The sequence below is a fragment of the Notothenia coriiceps genome, unplaced genomic scaffold (genome assembly GCF_000735185.1).
Source record: "Notothenia coriiceps isolate Sejong01 unplaced genomic scaffold, NC01 NC01_scaffold00013548, whole genome shotgun sequence".
NCBI classification, from domain to species: Eukaryota; Metazoa; Chordata; class Actinopteri; order Perciformes; family Nototheniidae; genus Notothenia; species Notothenia coriiceps.
This window is the reverse complement of record NW_011346249.1, coordinates 1-1,775: the sequence shown is the minus strand read 5'-3', so window position 1 is coordinate 1,775 and position 1,775 is coordinate 1. Positions and strand designations below refer to the sequence as shown.

At 42.6% G+C, this 1,775-nt stretch overlaps 1 protein-coding gene across 1 annotated transcript; it reads right to left on the bottom strand.

The window, feature by feature from the left end:
• Positions 1-6: 6 nt before the first annotated feature.
• Positions 7-1,018, bottom strand: LOC104947962 (uncharacterized; the record flags this gene model as incomplete). The annotated part of the gene is made up of 2 exons (XM_010774087.1): positions 819-1,018; positions 7-575 (listed from the first exon to the last, which is right to left on the bottom strand). Coding segments are annotated over exons 1-2 (720 nt in total), but the record flags the coding sequence as incomplete, so codon positions are not given.
• Between the last annotated feature and the right edge of the window lie 757 nt (positions 1,019-1,775).

Genomic DNA, 1,775 nt, shown 5'->3' with positions numbered 1-1,775 from the left:
TGTAACAGTATGGTGATGCTTGTAGTTGGACCATGTTTGTGCTCTAGCTAGTAAATTAGAGGGCCTCTCAATAAAAACTTCAAAACAGTCAACAATCACAGCAACTCTACATCCAAATGCCTGTCTGAATCCCATTGGCATTGTAGCTTGAAGTACATGTCGCTCTGGCCACTCAATTATAAATTCTGTACTCTCATGAAGTATGTCAATTAACTTATGCCAAATTCTAGAAGCAGTGGAGAGAGAGATGTTGAACCTGAAAGCCAAATCTTTCAGAGGGAGATTTAGTCTCAGCCTCAGCAAAACTAAAATGAACTGTTCAAATTTGGAGAGCACAGACATAGGGCCACAGGTGATGTAGGGCTCGCACAGTTGAAAAACCTGAAGTAAAACTAAGAAGTTGGGGAGCCCGGTGTAAAACTTTGTCTTCTCTTCGTTGTTCTCAAAGGACTCCTGGTTGAACTTTGTGTCCAGTGCCTTTGTCCGAAGATCTCCCAGCTCTGTTGTGTTCTGTCTCAGAACATCCTCCATCCTCTCGATGTCCTCCATCGTTAAATCAGTCTGGCATCCTGCATCTACATACAATATAGCAGTAGCAAGCATAATTAGTTATTTAAAATAGTTAAATATGAATGTGAATTGTTGTGATGTTATCTTTTTGACAACCTTTTTACAGACATGCAAGTTCTCTGTTCCAATTATTGCAGATTCTCAAGTTAGTACTCTATTTTCTAAACCTAAACCTAATTCAAAGTTTGCATTGATTTTCTGACAATCACATTTGTAATATTTAATAATAATGCTGGTGGTTAATTTATCTTGTTGGTCATTTAATATCCCACTGGTGTCCTCTGGTTGTGGGCTGTCAGACGGGGGCTGTGTCGGTTCTGGGCTCTCGGTTGTCTGCAGGAGATCCAACAAAGCCTCTGCACATTCTGATTGTCTTTGTTGGTCTTCCTTGAGCTCCATCCTCTGCTCTCGTCGAAGAGATGCCTCTGATCTGGGCTTACTTGTTGTGTGGTAACAGAGGCTAACAGTGGGAGCCAGTCTACCGACTCAACGTCACCCAAAGCGCTAGGGCACCCTAAAAAGTCCCAACAAAGTCCATATTAGACTACAGGTAACTTAAACATGATCAGTATTACTAAGTAAATAAGCATTTAACCACAACCCAATAATACATAAACAAAGCCACAAAAACCAAGTTAGCTAATACCTCTGATGAAGTGGTCGCTGCAGACACGTGCATTAGACGACTCTGCTCCTCCCGACCGCAGATGTAGGTTTGAAAGCCATTTTTTCCGGCGTTCTTCGGTTAGCTTCTTAAATTGCTCAGCTTTATGGACGACAACCTTCGGCACTCGGTAAAACCTCTTGTTTTTCTCTCGGCCGGATCGATTGGAACAACCGTAAACTACACAACACACCGGCATTTTCACAATGGTAACAGCAGCTAGATCCTCTGTAGAAAATTACTTCCTGACCTCCTATGGAATTTCGCGCCAAAGGAACGCAGCGGTGTGACGTCAAGTGAAACCAAGCTATTGAGTTAACTCTGTGTGTTACAGCTAGCATACATACTGTAACACCTGACGTGGAAACGTTACTCGTGGACGGGGGTGCTACAGAGCTACGAGAAAGACAGTCGAACATGTGCATTTCTCCATCTGAATGTGCTGCACTTTTGCTTAATGTTTAGACAAATTGCTCGTGTTACCGCCCTTACATGCTAAACTCTTATTGCACTTTTGGCAACGAGCATTGTCCACATCGAG